Source organism: Phocoena sinus, chromosome 7 (genome assembly GCF_008692025.1).
Source record: "Phocoena sinus isolate mPhoSin1 chromosome 7, mPhoSin1.pri, whole genome shotgun sequence".
In the NCBI taxonomy this organism is placed as follows: domain Eukaryota; kingdom Metazoa; phylum Chordata; class Mammalia; order Artiodactyla; family Phocoenidae; genus Phocoena; species Phocoena sinus.
Window position 1 is genome coordinate 97,886,308 of NC_045769.1, and position 13,591 is coordinate 97,899,898.

At 39.5% G+C, this 13,591-nt stretch overlaps 1 protein-coding gene across 8 annotated transcripts in view; it reads left to right on the forward strand.

Moving 5' to 3' along the window:
• NCKAP5 (NCK associated protein 5) overlaps window positions 1–13,591 on the forward strand; it is a 992,075-nt gene that overhangs the window by 412,846 nt on the left and 565,638 nt on the right. For 7 of the 8 annotated variants that reach the window (XM_032638276.1, XM_032638275.1, XM_032638280.1 and 4 more), the window contains exon 4: window positions 10,553–10,616. The exons of the other annotated variant lie outside the window; for it this stretch is intronic. In XM_032638276.1, the coding sequence (XP_032494167.1) occupies window positions 10,553–10,616 (64 nt within the window). The remainder of the gene's footprint in view (window positions 1–10,552; window positions 10,617–13,591) is intronic. 8 annotated transcript variants of the gene reach the window in all.

The window sequence follows — 13,591 nt, forward strand, 5'->3', positions numbered from 1 at the left end:
AAGTTACCGCAAGAATTAAGACTCAAATTTCCTATACTGAAGTTGGGGGAATTTTTTGTTGCAGTGTGTATTTTAGAAACACATTAGGTAGGAGACTTTTGGGATTTCCTTCTACCCCAGACAAAAAAAAAAAAGAGAAGAAAACGGGGTTCTTTTAACTCAGTATCGTGTTCAATAAAGTTACTAGACCCTGTGTTTATAAAAAATGTTGTGATTGAAGCACGTATTATTCTAGTGAAAGCTAATAGCGCTAAGGAGAAATAGAGGGGAGAATCCCCAGAAAGACAAGTTTATTTCTTCATTGGTTTATTTATCTGCTAACAAGAGTACGTGGTACATCTGAAGTGTGCAGAACGCTACAAGTGCGTTGGTAGGAGTAGGCTTTATTGGCACATTTTGTTAAGCTCTGGTGGGGCATGGGACTAACCTCTGATACCCGATACAGATAAAGGCAGCCTGTGATCTTGTCTCAAGTCCATCAGGCTGTCTTTGCCCTGAATCATGATCTTTCATTCAATGAGGATGTGGTTTGTGCCTCGGACACACAAAGAGCATGAAGTCCTAGCCGTCTGAGCCTTATAGCCCAGTAGGGCTGCGAAACAGGAAAGCAGTTAGGATACAGGGCGTGACACAAGTGGCCGTATGGATGAATCAGTGAACCACTAAATGAAAATGTGGGTGTCCTTTGAGACACCATTTTTGAGAGTGGAAGAACATTCATTATAGAACAATTGTTTTTAAATTTTTATTTTATATTGGAGTATAGTTGATTAACAGTGTTGGGTTAGTCTCAGTTGTACAGCAAACGGATGCAGTTATACATATACATGTATCTATTCTTTTTCAAGTTCTAGCACACTTACATGGCATCATATTTAGAGAACTTTTAGAAAATTCTCCAGAAATGTAGGAAATCGGAGAACAGTTTTAGAAATCTTCAGAAAGCTCCATGAGGAGCAGCAGCATATGGACAGAGGACCTTCAGAAAGGCAGGCAACTGACATTTGCGTGTGTGTTTGTTTTTACTAATGATCTCTGTATTCCAATATACTGCATTCTCTAAAAAAGTTTCTGGTTTTTTTTGTTCATTCGTTTGTTTGTTTGTTTGCTTGGTGGGAAGGGAATCGGTGAGTCAGCATAGTGCACTGTTATTACACTTCCTCTCTCTCCCACAGTCTGTGTGTGCATGCCGCCCTGAGTCCTGCTGCCTTAGTTTTTGCTGACCCAAATCGTTTAATGTCACCAATTGAGAACCACTCTCAACTTCCTGACTTTTATGCATTGTGGATGTGAATTGATTCCTCTAAAGTATGGAATAAGAGGGTGATTTTGGGTATTTATAAGTGTTGGGGCCGACACTGACATTATGCATTGGAAAAAGTTGCATGCAAGTTTCTTTCATCTGGGTTGTAGCTCCCACACTTTCTCTAAATCTGTTCTTGCCCTGAATATCTGAGTGGATGAGTAATTAAATGATCTGCTTTGGAAAGGCTAATTAATTTAACCATTACTCAGGGACTGTTGCCCCCGGTCTCCCCATCTGCCCACTCCACAGGCACACCTGGCACTCGGCATTGTCCTGCCTCTGTGGCCGGCACCTCCCCGGGATGCCTGTGTAGGCGGAGAATGGTTCTAGGCTTCCGGGGGGAGCAGACCTGCTCTCTTCACACACACACCAGGTCGCCACCATGCTCTTATTCTTGGGGCCCACTCAGAAATGGGGAAGGCTGATGATTTATTGAAACTTTTCTCTAAGATTTTAGAGTGTGACTCTCTGCCCCAAGGTGTAAATGAGGGTAATCATTTATCTCATTTCCTCTTGGGCATTTGGTGAGATCTTGGTAGGGAAAAAATATGGGGAGGGGGTGGTGTTAATTGAAACAGAACGAGCGCCTGAGCATAGGTTTATATGAGGAGTTTCATTCGTATTTTTCTTCTACTCGGCTGGAAATGTAGGTTCATAGGACTTGGAATTCAGTGTGTCCTTGAAAAGTTAGATCAGTGGTTTTCCCATTGATTGCTATGGAAAGGGTCAAGGATGTTTCATCCTTGGACACCCCCGTTACTTCTTGCATTATTGTGTTACCGACCAGGGTTCTTGCCTCCTTAGTTAATAGAAATTGATCGGAGGCCAGACAAGAAATGCAGGCAAGGCTTTATTGGGGCCCCTGCTGCAGCAGGGGGGGAGCGAGAAGAAGCAACAGGTTCCCTTGCTCACTCGTTCCCTGAGGCGGGCCGAGCTGGATCCTAATATGGGGTGAAGGTAGGGGTGTGCCCAGGGGTCGGGCTGGAGGGGGGCCTTAGGTGGTCTGCCCACCCCTTTGGTGGTGTTGTGTGCAAGGTGCATGCCCAGTCCCCTGCTTTTGCTCCCTGCTCTTCAGAAGTGGCAGTTGGGTTTTTTGGTCTCTTTGTATCTTGTTGTCCATAATTTGCCCTATCTGCACATGCACACATTTTTAGTCCCTTATAGTTTCTTTGTATTTTTTTTTGCTGGACAAGATGTTTGTCCAGGTGCCAGCGTTGTAGCAAAGGGTCCCAGGTCCCAGGTCCCAGCCTGTTTCAATTGATTCCTTCTCTAGCAGTAGAGGCGGTGGTTAATAGGTGATGATAAATACAGAGGCACAGGTTCTAGCAAATGAAATTTTAACTAAATAAGTATTCATCACTATTTTGCAGATTTGGAAAAACATGCATGGTTGTATTTAAATTTAACAGCTAAGGCACAGTGGGCATGTTTCCCAGCCTACTTGAGCCTCAGTTTCCCCGTGGAAGATAGGTGTCACCGTACATCAGCAGCGCTCAGACTGTGGACCGGGGGCTCCAGGGGCCCTATGACTTTTTCAAGAATTCAGAGGTCAAAACTGTTTTTCTAAGAGTACTAAGATGTTATTTGTCTTTTTCACTCTCATGGGCATACAGTGGTTTGCCGGAGGCTTTTCAACATGTTAACATTGCAATATCCTGAGTACAGAAGTGGATATGGGAATCCAGATGTCGATTTTGTTAGCCAGACCTTAAAGACATTAGCAAAACTATAAAACACTGCCATTCTTGTTACTAATTTTTGTTTTGGAATCTATAGTTGTATTTCACAATTATATGTTGTTTACCTGTAATGGAATTTTTATTGTTATTTCAAATAAATTAATATATATAGTATTTGTATTTTACTATATATAAATATATGTAAATTAATATATATTTAGAGTCTTGGTTTTCATTTTGAATACCGTAAACATTGATAGATATAGCCCACATAAACAAAAGCTCTTGGGAGTCCTCAAAGATTTTTTTTCAGAGTGTAAGAAGATTCTGAAAAAGTTTGAGAAGCATTGCTGTGTGTCCTGGAAATGACAATAATACCTACCTCATGGGATTGTTGGAGGTTTAAATATTTCATGTATCTAGAACCGTGCTTGACATACTAACTGTTCAATAGATAGTAACCATTACTCTTATCTTTCAAAATTGCGATATGATGTATCGGAATGGAAAAGGCTGAAGAAGTCGGTCGAGTGTCTCTGAAAAGTGACCTGGATAAGACCATGACCCAAAGGGGCAGGACTTGGAACTGAACTGAAGTCCAGTACCATCACGTGCCAAACTTAGGGAATTTAGGGAATAGTGGAATCAAGACCTATAATAGAGATTCTCTATAATTAAAAGACTTGTGGAAACAGACCTGTTTTTCTATATGACTTGTTGCTAAAAAGCATGAAATTTGAAAAATAACTCTCTTAGAAATAGGAGAACGCACCTTCCCATTTCAAGGCAGTTTACTTTCTATTTTTTGATAAAATCATTACCTAACATTTATTTTAAAAGCTAGCTTTGAATACAACTTTGAATACCCAGCACTCACGTTACGCTTAGTGCATCTTATGACACAGGTGTGCCTAGGTGTGCTTTCTGTCTGTTAGACCCTGAGCTCTCTGAATTTAGAACCATCTTATTTATCTTTATTTCCCAGTGCCTAAACTCAACTTTAAGTGTTTGCTGAATGAATTAGAATCTCCACCATCATTGGATTACTCTAGATAATCAGCAGAATATTCCAAATAAAGTAAAATAGAGATAGATGTATATATTATATAATACATAAAAATAACTGAGTTTTAAATACTTTAGAATATAGGAGCTTAACCTCACGACCAAAACTAACATGAAGGTCCAGTTTGGGGGGATATTAGAAGATTCTTTAGTAGCCCAGTCTCTTTCCCACAGTAAAGGAAATTGACTTTGGGTTTGTAAGATGCCCCATAATGTGTTTTTTTTCTTTTTAAACACATGTGTGAGCCTGCTTAGTTGTTCTGCTTTATTTTTCTAGAAGACTCAAGTAGAAATTGTACAGATTAGCTGGCAGAGTATTTACTGTACTGACAGCTTCCTGGAGGTGCATTTCGATCGGCACCCTTCAAATGCATTGTGTGTATAGAGCAGTTTGGGGTGATGAGACTCACAATAAGTAGAAGTAATTCTCCACACTCACACTGAGTGCCAGTGCGGCCCTTCCTCCAGGGCAGCCTCACGGGGGGTACCATCTGCCTGGTGGAGAGCAGGGCTGCACAGTGGCGTCATCCTTACCCATTCAGGATGGGTGCAGGGCTTCCTTGAAAATGGCAACGGAACACTGATTTGTCTCCAGACAGGCCTGCCTTCCCCACTCCTACAACAGATGGCTGCTCGGTGCCCTGAAGTCGGACGTCTCCACACATCACAAGCTGAATACAGTCCCCCTTCGAAAGCTGCTTACCCCTCGGGGAACATTTTTCTAAACATCCAAACCTTTGCAGGTCTTTTCTGGCTTTTACAAATGCCAGCATCCTGTTGGCGTCATTGTAGGCAGTCTTTCCACGGGCTTAACTTGTAGATGTATCTGTAGTTTTCTGAAGATCCGTGGTTCACGTAAATAACTTTGTTGTTGTTCGTTATGATCTTTAGTTGAGATTGTCTGCGGCTGCACTGAAGGATTTAGAAACCTGGGACTAATTCGCCATTTGTGCATAAAATTGAATAAAAATGTAGCTCTGTTTCATCCTTCTTGGAGGGAAAGATTCTCTTTGCATTTAACTGAAAGAGAAGTAAGTGTTGTCATCACGTTTGTTTTATTGTGTGTTTATTCTTTACATCCTTCTTTTATCCCTGTTCTGTAAGTAAGGGTCCACAGCTCTTGATAAAATATCTCTGGGCATTTGTTTTGCAATCATAAAGTCATACCCCCTTCATAATGAGCTACTGGCTTTGCTACAAACACAAAACAAAACAGAGACGTATTGCAAAAGCACAGTTGTCAGTTTTTAGCAGATGAGCGAAGACCTTCAAATAGGAACACAAGTATTTAGGAGTGTGTTTAATTTGCCTTGGGTAGCATGCAAGGCAAGGATTCCTTATTTTTTACACAAAGCTGTTTTTAACAGCCCCGAATTTGCATGAAAAAGATGATGGTCCCAGTTGGTTTCACACGTATATCGGGACCATGGGGGTTTGAAGATAACGGTTTGCCAAGGGACTACTAAACCCAAGAGCAGATGAGATTACTGTAAAAAAAAAAAAAAAAAAAAAGACCCATTTATTTTTAATACTTTAAGTTCATAATTTGAGCCCAGAAATATTAACATCTAGAAATCCTAAGAATTTGATCGTAGATAATTTCACCCATTCAACTCCATTACTTCCTTAATTTTAATAAAGAATGACAATTCTTCTTTCATACACAAAAAAATACTATTCCTACTAAGAAAAACTCCTGCTGCCATAAACTGCACACACATGGAATACCAGAAACTTGAAAGATTTGGGAGATACAAAGTATTGAACCTCAAGAAAGAACCTTTCTGGTGTGAAACCCTCTTTTCAAAGGAAATATGATTCAGAGGCCTACTACATAAAATAGCTCCTAGTACCTAAAATTGTGGTGCCCCTCCTGTAGTGGAACTTAACTGGCACTGGTCTTGCCCACCCACCCTGTAGAAAACCCTGGGCTGTTATTCGGAACCCTTAGAAGTCTTTGCTCCATGACATTATATATGTTGCATTTCCTGAATAAATGATTTAGAACAATTACAGAGCATGGACCCAAAGAGGCATTTGTATTTGTTGGTCATGCAAATTGTCCTTCACCACCAGGCTGCTTTGAATGAGAGTAGATCCCGTAAAGTAGACTAAAGCGATTTTCCAATTTGTAAATTAGGATGACCAGAGAGCAGGGTTAGGGTTGGGGATTATCCTTCCTGTGACCCAGACTACTCTGAGATTCTCCACGTTTGTGTCACACATTTCCACGTGGCTGTTGGAAGTCGGGCACATCTCTGCTCACGTAGCGGTAGGTCAAAAGTAAAGTTGACGTTTCTAGTTTTACATATTTTACTCTCTGTTGCACCAGATCAAGTGGCTAATGTGCTGCCGCTTCCGAGATGTTGGTTTTCTATGTTGGTTCAGTCATACTTTATTGAAGGCCAAAAAATAAAATGTGTGGGCAGACTACAAAATTTTATGATTTATTAATATTTTCCTTCTTAAAAACTATGTGATGGCTAAAACCATTGGAGTTTTCTTTCCAATTGGACTGAATACGATTTGACAAGCACCTATACCATGTGATATTTCCTAATAGTGTGATAAAGGAAATCGATTTTAAGGATAAAATAGTGATGTTCCTAACCTTTACACTGTATTAGAATTTTTTTTATTATTCGGTAGGATGATAGTGATAAGACAGACTCTTGTTCTGTTTCTAGAAATGTCTTTTTTGTGCTAAACTGCTCTTCTAAAAAATTAGTAGGCTATCGGTATATATATTAAATCTTTCTCTGAAGACTCAGCAATCAGAAATGATGATTCCAGGACATTTTCCAGAACGCCTTCCATTTCTAGTTCTGTATCTGTCTTTGGGGTGAAATTCTCAAAGTGTGGGCCTGGGATGCTGGGTGCTTCCAAGACCCTTTTAAGAGATCCACCACGTCAAAACTATTTTCATAAGCTAGTATTTGCGTTTTTTTCCTTACATTCTTTCGTTGGTGTGTAGTGGAGTTTTCTAGAAGCTATATGACGTGCTCTCACAACAAGTTGAATGCGGAAGCAGATATGAGACTCCAGCTATCTTCTGTAGAGCCAGATGTTAAAGATATATTTGCAAAATTTTAAAGCAGTGTCACTCTTCTTATGAAATTTATTCTTGTTTTGGAATATAATATTTTTCATAAAAATGTTTTACTTATGTTACCATGGATTTATTAATTTTTAATGAATTTATAGGTAACTTTTTTAAAACTACCTGTTTTCATTTATATATGGTAAATATCTATGAACGTAACCTACTTGAACAGAAAGTCTTTTGGTCAGCATCAGTAGCTATAACCCATGTAAACAAGCTCTTTTGGGTCCTCAGTAACTTTTCAGAATGCAGAGGGGTCCTGTGGCCCAAATATATGAGAACTGCTGTACTATTATCCCCTCATTCAGTGTCCTTATATAGGAATTTACTTTGTTGACGCTTACTCAGATATTTACCTGGTAGTCCATGGAAGCTGTGCTTATCATAATTTTAAAATGCGTGTAAAAAGCTTTTGTGGCCAACTAGAACCAGAAGGTGCCCTGTGGGAATCATTGTGTATGCGTGTGTGTGTGTGTGTTGTGTACTCGTAAATGCGAATTGGTGGTTATTAGAAATTCTATCATGCTGGGCAAATTGGTAATAGATTCTGTGTCTGATTCGTCACTCAGCAAATCGCAAACATTTATTTTGTTTCTGCTAAATGGCCCTTAGTAGGTGTTATAGAGATGGACTAAATGTGATCTCAGCGTTCAGGGCAGCAGCTGGTACAGTGCTATACCACAGCTACACCGCACTACACCGACTACACCACAACTGACCACGTGCAGAAATGCATCAGTCAGCAATTTTGGCTGCCACCCTTGTGGTCAAGGAGGAACTTATTTAGAGGAAAAGATATACTAAATAAACAGTCAAGGAAAATATAAGACAGTGTGGATTAGAGTTTAGACTAGAAGTTAAATGTCTCCGTATTCAGTATACAGAGAAAACAATGAGTTCAGGTATTGTTATATTAACTTAATTATCATCCTTAGTACCAGAGTAGCTTCTGGGTTCTCTTTATTTAGTTTCATGGAGTTATACATCCCAGTGAGAAATAATTTATAGATTATTTTGGTAAAAATTTTGACAGTGTAAAAGTAAACCTTTCAATCCATGAATGTGGTAAGTGTGTGCTTTTATGTGTATGTATAAAATCTCCTTTAATTGTTCTAAGCGGTGTTTTGTGGTTCCTATGTAGCAGTTTAAGTCTTTTATTACATTTATTCCCTAAGTATTTTATATTATTACAGATTCTTTAAACTTAATTTTCCAGTTGTGTGATGCTAATACATAAAAACATAATTGATTTTTGTATATTGACTTGTATCCTGTGACTTTGCTAAATTATTAGCTGTATTGTTGTTTTGTAAATTCCTTAGGACTTTCTGGTTAGAAAATTATGTCATCTGTGAATATAAACAATTTTACCTCTTCCTTTTTGTTATTTGTGTCTTTAATTTCTTTTTCTCACCTTATCAAACTAGGTAGGAGTTAATGCCGTCTTTGAACTTTCATGAATGAGATCATAAAATATATACTCTTCTGCATTTGCTTATTTCACTCAATGGTATTGTTGTGATGATGTCTTGATTATTCCTTCTCAGTAGTTTATGGTATTTCAATGTGTAACTATGTTCAGGTTTATCCATTCTGTTGTTAACGGGTGTGTGCATTTTCAGTTTAAGGTTATTACAAATAGTCCTCCTATAAACATTCTAGTACGTGCCTTTTAGTGAACATATATATGAGTTTCTGTTGAGTTTATACCTCAGAGTGGACTTACTGAGTCATAGAATATAAAGTGTGTTCTTCTCTATTTTTTTTGTCCTCATGAGTATTTGCCACGTGTTTAATTTTCACATTAAGCCAGAAGTGTGTCGCATTCTTCTCTTCCCTCTGCCTTTTCATCTGCTCATCGGGACTTGGGTCAGAGAACACGTGTAGGCTCTCTGCCTTGTTTACCTGTAAAAGAGGCACGTGACCCCATCTCTCTCTGGCTTCTTCCTGCTTACCTTTTTGCCCCTCTCATAGGGTATAAGCACAGGTCCTGCTCTAGGCTCCCAAAACTTGTATACCCCGAAAGTCTCCTGACTCTAGTTTTCCTCCTTCTAGTCTGTCTTTAGGTGTTTATTCAGAGAGAGAGCTGTTCCTACTAAAAAAACTACTCCACTTTAACCAAACCAAAATATTGGGTTGGCCAAAAAGTTCGTTCAGGCTTTGTGTTAACATCTTACTGAAAAACCCAAACGAACTTTTTGGCCAACCCAATACATGCCTTCTTGATAGCCTTGGGCATTTCAAAGACACAAGCAGTTAGAAGGGGAGAAATCCTCTCCCTCCTCTGGGATTCAGGTTGCTTCCTCTCTGTTTGCGTGTAGCTGAATCCTGTGTAGAGGGAGGGCTGAGGGATGCAATAGCTTCACACCTCGATAGCAGTAGAGGATTTCAGAGAAAATTCTTGCTCGAACTAAGATTTGAGAATTACTGGAAGAGTTCACTCATCCCTACTTCGTCTCTCAGCTGTTTTAAGAATAATTGAAAAGCTGGCCAAAATGAAGATACCTGTCACTTTACAAAAGTAGTCTTAAAATTTTGGTTAATATTAGATTTTTTTGTAAGAGAAATCAGAATTGCAATTATAAAGGACACAAAATGAGCCCTGTTGTGAACTAAAGAATACTTAAATAATTTGACTTTCAATTCCATATTTTCGTATTTCCTAGACCCTGAAAAATGACACGCAGAATTTTTATTTCGGTTTTGAACTAAGGAGAACCTAAAGTTTGATTGTAATATTACTGCTTACCAGTTGGAGGCTCCAAGACTGAATCAGGAAGAAATAGAAAATATGAACAGTCCATATGTTATTTAGCCTCTCTTAGCCTCAGTTTCCACATCTTTGAAATGGGGATAATAAAACCTATTATAGGGCTGTTTTCAGGCTCATATGAGATCAGGTAAAATGCTCAGCCCCATGCCTGTTATGTAGCAAGCCTGCAAAGGATTTTCTATTTTTATTTCGAGAATGGTACAGAGTTACATTTTGTTTGCTTTATTAAATTCAGTTATCGGCACAGGGCAACAAAATAAATAAGAATAACGAAAATATTTATGAGCAAACTTGATACAGAAAGAACAACTGAAATATTTTAGCCATGGAAAATTTATTTACAAATGATATATGTTAATGAACTTAAAGGGAAGCTTTGAGTTGGCATTGAGCATTCGTTTGGCTCTTATAAAATCCAAGGCAAAAGATCTCTTTCATGACACACAGTGAAAACAATGCACTCATGACCAATCACTTTAAATATTTATAGAAAGTTCAGTGGAGGAAGTGAGCTAAACCAAGGAAGGGATTCCTCTGGAGACCTCAGAAGAATGTTTTGAAGCCAGGCCGGTGTACCTCTGCGTTGAGAAGGATGGTCAACTAACCATGTGCTTTTGCTTCTCCAGGGAGAAGTTGGCTGTGGCCCGACTGCAGAGAGAAGTTGCCCAAAGAAGAAGTGAGGGGGCCATGGTAAGTCCCAGCTGGTCTGTCCTGATTCCCAGCCTCCCTTCCGAAGTCTCTGGCTTGAAAGGCATTTTCGTCTCGTTAAGGATTTCAAAGGAAACTGTTTGCTTGTAGCAAACTGAATGCTGTATTGGTAAATAATATGTTTATAGTGCAGTTTAAACAGATCTGCCGTTTGCTGAGAGAGCGGGAAATATTAATTGGGAAAAAGAACTCTTTGAGCTTTAAGGAGGATGTCCAAAGGGTTGTACGGCTTTATTTCCTGAAGGTCTACTGGATGCCCAGGCTTCCAGCTGTGAGCACAATGTCCGTAAAGGAGCGCTCTCAGATTTTTCAGACAAGGACAGTGCAGCTTAATTCAAGCCTCTCGGTTCTTCGAACCTGAAAAATAAACAGCCTAAAAGAACGCTCAGCTGTTTGCTAATGTAATTGTCTTTTATCGTCTTCCTTCTCTCCACTCTTTGTGGTGTAATCTCCCTGTCCATTTCAGTGTGTGCCATTTAGGAAACTGATGTTTCCTTGTGTTTTGAATTGTACTAAAAATCAGTATGGTTGTTCTGGCCTGTAGCAACTTCATTTTGTAGACTTTCTTTGCCAAAGTATCTGCCTGTGTGCCCCTCTAGTATCAGAGATGGCTGTCGGGGGACCTGGGGAACGGACTTGTGTGGGTTAACTGCTGCTGCTATCTCTGAGAACAAAATAGGACATCAGATTTTTTCCAAACGTATAACAAAACAGTGGCACACATGCAACTTTTCAGCTAATGCTTTTTTGAAAAGAGAAGCCGCACGTTTTCAGACCCTGAAAGCTGCTTCCATTTGATTTCATGAGAGTTAATTGACAATTCATCTGCTGAAAAGTGTAAGAAATTTGTAAAATAAGCTGGCCTTGAACTTCTCTCAAGAGGGAAGGCAGAGGGCTGGCACAAGAGGTTGACTGTTGAGTGGATTCTGGAAGGTTCCGTGGCCCTTGAGCTTGCTAAAATACTTGGTGATCACGTTGTTTGCTCTGCTAGTGATCTTAAGGCAAAGAGAATCTTGACCGTTCCAAGAATACGATGAAGCTGCTCGCAAGCATCTTTGAGCAATGACATGGGAATAAGTTGAAGAAAATGACGGTTTAGTTAAACGGTGAACTGAAAATGTTCAACCTGGACTTCTACTGCATTGCAAAATGTTTCTGAGCTAGGCCATTCTGTAGTGTTTCCATCTTTGTTCAGGCTAGCTAGCTCCTGTTCAACACTTCATCAGCTGTGTTCAAAGTGAAGGTGAAGAAGTGACAGCTTTTCTAGGTCTGTTTCTTCATCCTTAAAATGCGCAAGTTGGGATCGTATGATTTGCAGTCCTGCGAATGAGCGTTTGTTCATGTAAAGTTTTGATAATGGGAAGATTTTTCTGGTAATAACTAAATGTTATTTAAGTTCATAAGAACAGGCCCCTAAAGAATGTATCTTTCTGATTCTGACATTGAATGAGCCTGAGTTGAAATCATCTCAGACAGATAACTGTCGAGTTTTTCATAAAACGAAACCCCCTTTTAAAACGTTATAGAAGTTATTGTTCAGTGTAGAAAACACCCAGAAAACACAGGCAAACAAAAAGTGACTCTGGTTGCTCAAAAACCAACTTTGGAAAAGTTACCAGTGTTTTGTTACTCATCTTCAAATAATGTTAACGAAAAATCACATTTATGTATTTACCGATTTAACCAATAAGTTATGGAGCACCTAACCCTAACCCTACCCAGCACTATTCTGGGCATTGGGGAAGCATCAGTGGAAAAAACAGGCAAACATCTGAGAGCTTACATTCTACTCGTTAGGGAGACAGATGTTTGATGGAATTACCGTCAGATGGTGGAGGCAGCTATGAGAAAATAAGATCAGGGTAGGGGAAAGTGGGATGCTAGGGGTTCAGTATGAGTGTTCTCTGTAGTAAATCACTGAAGAGTTAGTATTAGAGGGACGTTGAGGAGGAGAGGGAATGAACCATGATGGTAGTTCCAGCGGGGGGAGGGGGGGTTAGCGTTCCTGGCGGGGAGGTGAGCAAGTTCAAAGGCCTGCATTGCCTGAGGAACAGCATGGAGAAACAGGGTGGCTGGAGGGCATGAGGGAGAGGCTGAACAGTAGAAGATAATTCAGAGAAGTGACCGGGGCAGAGGAGTATGTCATCAAGGTCCCCAGAGATCTCTGGCTCATGCTCAGGCTTTTAGTGAGTGCCCTGATGCCATCCGATTTACTACTGTTCATACAACTGTTTCCCCCAATTCCGTAACTGATCACATCTCAATTCTTTAGAGACACCTAAGCCCTGATTTTTATTCATGTCCTTTATTTTGCTTTTCTCTCCCTCTTTCTTGGTATTTTTCCCCCCTCTTTCCTTACCTAGTCATCCCCCATCCCGAATTTTCAACTTAATTATATGCTTCAGCTTTTCTGCTCCTAGGATTCATTTATTTCTGAAGGCCTGATTCTTTCAGTATCCGACAGCTCCTAAAATCAGGCAGTTCTATTAAGCCTCCAAATTTAATTCTTGCTGTTATGAGCCCAGAACTTCTGTCACGTTTTTAGCAGAAATGGAAAGCAGTTCATCGCCACCAGATCACCTTATGCTTTTAAAGAATAATATTCACAGTATGCTGTGTTTTAGCCACATGAAAGGAAAAATGGTATGTATGGAAAAAGTTATATAAGTATTTTCAAAATGCTGTATAATTGAAGCAGATAATTCTTTTAACAATCATCAGTGAACCTGTTATAATCAAAGTCTTCAATGCAAAACATGGCCTTTTAAAAATTTGGCTATGCAATGAATCTTTCTACTTATAAGTTTTTAAGGTAGTACCCAAGGCATCATTTTTGAGAGATTTCTTCTTTTAACGCACTGTTTATTTTGGAACAATTTTAGACTTCCATGAAGTCTCACACCTGCATACTCTTTAACCAGTTTTCTCGTGTTAATACTGACGTAACTGGTGTAATT